At 46.4% G+C, this 3,005-nt stretch overlaps 1 protein-coding gene across 1 annotated transcript; it reads right to left on the bottom strand.

Annotated features, from left to right (window-relative positions):
* Nucleotides 1-538: 538 nt before the first annotated feature.
* Nucleotides 539-3,005, bottom strand: LOC104327774 (olfactory receptor 6F1). Its single transcript, XM_009932719.2, has 3 exons — nt 2,965-3,005; nt 2,788-2,863; nt 539-1,483 (listed from the first exon to the last, which is right to left on the bottom strand). Exons 1-3 carry the CDS (start codon nt 3,003-3,005, stop codon nt 539-541), a joined length of 1,062 nt encoding a protein of 353 aa, XP_009931021.2.

Genomic DNA, 3,005 nt, shown 5'->3' with positions numbered 1-3,005 from the left:
AGATTTTATCTTGAACCAGAGCATGAGTCGATGAAACAACCACAAGAATGGGACACAGATACATCCAGAAAATATCAAACTAAATGGAGACACACACACCCTTTCCTGAAGTAATGAGCCAGCTGTTGGCACTTCTTTAGGTAATTCAGATGAATCCCAGAGAAAGTGAAACACTTTGTAAACTGGAATACAAATGTGAGGGAGGACCACTCCTCCAGTGGAGGAGAAGTAATCAGAGAAACATTTCTGGATGGAGCTTGTGGCCCTTTCCAGTCGCTGGTCTTTAAAGCATGGTGAGGCATTCTGAATCTACCCAGGAGTGAACAGAGGGAGATGGGAGCTTTAGAATTAAGGCTCAACACAGCCTAAGATGGCCATGAGGTGAGTGAGATCAGCTCACTGGGGAACTGCTGGCTTTTTAGTACCTGTGATGCCTGGGTTCGCTTACCACTTCGGTGAGGGACTTCTGCAGGGCAGAACTTGTGGGAGGAAGGGGGTGAATTTGTTTGCTCTCACTCATGCCCTTTGAAAAGCCACTTCACTTTCTCTGGAAAGCCCGTCCCAGAGCTTGCTTCACTTCTTTATTCCTAAGTGTGTAAATGAAGGGATTCAGCAGAGGAGTTACAACTGTGTTAAAGGTATTCACAAGTTTGTTCAGATCTAAAGAGTTCTTGGCTGATGGCTTGACATACAGGAACATAGTGGAGCCGTACCAGATCGTGACAACACTGAGATGGGCAGAGCAAGTGGAAAAGGCCTTTTTCCGGCCATGGGACGACTGGATTCTCAGGATGGAAGAGATAATGTACATGTAGGACACCAGTGTGACCACACAGGAGGCCACCACAACAATTATGGAGACTAGAAAGGTTGCCAATTCCACAGGCCATGTGTCACTGCAGGAGAGGGCAAGGCAGGAATCTATATCACAGAGGAAATGATTGATGACATCTGGCCCACAGAATGTCAGCCTGGATGTCAGAAAGGCCAGCAGTGAGATGGCCAGAAAGCCTCCCAGCCAGGAGCTGAGCACCAACCGAGCAGAGAGGACCTTGTTCATGAGTGAGTTGTATCTCAAGGGGTAGCATATGGCTAAGTAGCGGTCATAGGCCATGACAGACAGAAGGAAACATTCGGTGGAGCCTAGGGAGAGAAGAAAATACAACTGGAGGATGCAGACACTGAAAGAGATGTTCTGGCTTGTCCCCAGCATGACTCCTATGGCTTTGGGAACAACACCTGTGGTGTACCAGATCTCCAGAAAGGAGAGATTACAGAGGAAAAAGTACATTGGGGTATGGAGGTTGCTGTTCATCCACACAACGGATATGATGGATGCATTGCCGATTACTGTCAGGGAGTACGTCAGTGCAAATACCACCACAAGGAAGACACGGAAATGCCATGTGCCTGGGAAGCCAAGAAGGATGAATTCTTCCACACTTGTCCCATTTGCCATGTCCTCCAAAGTGTTGAGGTCCATCTGCAGAGACAGGAGAGTTTCTGTGAGAATTTGTATGCCTGTGCTGGTCCTTCAGTTGCTACTAGTAGTGAAACACCACCATCATTCCTGAAAAAGACATTGCTGCAGAGCACGGGAAAACAGCGTCTACCCTAAGTTAAAATAGTCATGGAAATCCTTTGCTATAGAAACATCTTTGGACTGCATCTGACCCTGAAGGTCAGAACTATACCATCAAATGAACCTGGACAACTATTTTTCAGATCAAGTGCAGGCATCTCATTTAGAACATGATAACTGCAATTGCTTCTGTGAGATGATAATCCCATATTAGGAAATTGTGGATGGCAGTCTGAGGGTCTCCAGCCAAGTGAAATGCTGTTGCAGTGGAAGGGAATAAAATTCCTATACTCTTCAAGGCAGGAAATACTGAGCTGTGATTTCAGCAAATGAGACTGAAGGAATAGAAAACTGTCATGACAACATGGTACTGGAAGAGGTTTTTCCCACCCCTTCCAGGTCAGTGTATCACAATGGCTTCTGATGAGATGGCAGCAGCACAGGGCAGGAGGCTAGCAGGACAGACATTACTCAAGCACTTATGATGTTATGTATTTCCTTTCTTCCATCACAGGAAGCATTTGGAAGTAACTCCATTACCTCCACAGATGTCTGCTTCTCAGTATAGCTGCTAGGGGTAAGTCTCACCTCTTCGTAATTTTGTTATCTCAGAGTCAGTGGAAGGACTTCGGCTAACCAGGTTGAAAGACCTACAATGAAATACTCCTGTCTCAGCTCCTCAGCTTACTCTCTTTTCTGAGTGGACAGAGAAAAGACCCTAGGGAGACTTGGCTCATCTTACCTCATGTACAGGGTTAAAAACCCTCCAAGGTTGACAAGTTGCCTCTGAGGACTAAGGCAGGAGTCTAGAGAGAAGCTCGGATGGAGAAATCAGGCATCTCAGCTTGGGCAGAGATATGCATACCTCTGTGACTGAAGGCAAATCTGCTGAGCTGAGTCCCATCCAAGGTAGGTCTGCTGAGAAGCCAGCTGAGATGCAGAGTACAGTCCCCCTGCAGACAAAGGAGGGTTCTGGATTAGCTCTCTAGAGCAGAACCAATCCCATCCTCAGGTGCATATCTGAGACAGATGGGGTTGAACTACAAACTGAAGGATCCCTTTCTCTCCTTTCTTCCTGCTTAGGAATTTACATACTAGAAATCTCATATAGCAAAAAAGCAGAGAAATCCCCCTTATTCTGGCTCTTCCAAAACATGCAAGGCATTGGAACTCTATGCTAGAGGTCTTGGGTGGGCTTCACTCACCAGCTCAGCCAATGCAAATGATTCAAATGACATCTTTTCATGCACCATCTTCCAGAAGAAGCCATGGTCCCCTTGGCTAAGGGTGAACATTGGCAGGAGGTTGATTTATTGGAGGAGCTCTGGATGCCGTGGTGTCAGGTGAAGTGTGAATGAATCACTCTAACCATGCAGCTTCACTTCAGGCTGTACACAATTGTCTGACATTGTATCTTCTCCAT

The sequence above is a fragment of the Opisthocomus hoazin genome, chromosome 26 (assembly GCF_030867145.1).
Source record: "Opisthocomus hoazin isolate bOpiHoa1 chromosome 26, bOpiHoa1.hap1, whole genome shotgun sequence".
NCBI classification, from domain to species: Eukaryota; Metazoa; Chordata; class Aves; order Opisthocomiformes; family Opisthocomidae; genus Opisthocomus; species Opisthocomus hoazin.
Note: the sequence above shows the minus strand (reverse complement) of the source record. Positions and strands in the feature narration are given on the sequence as shown.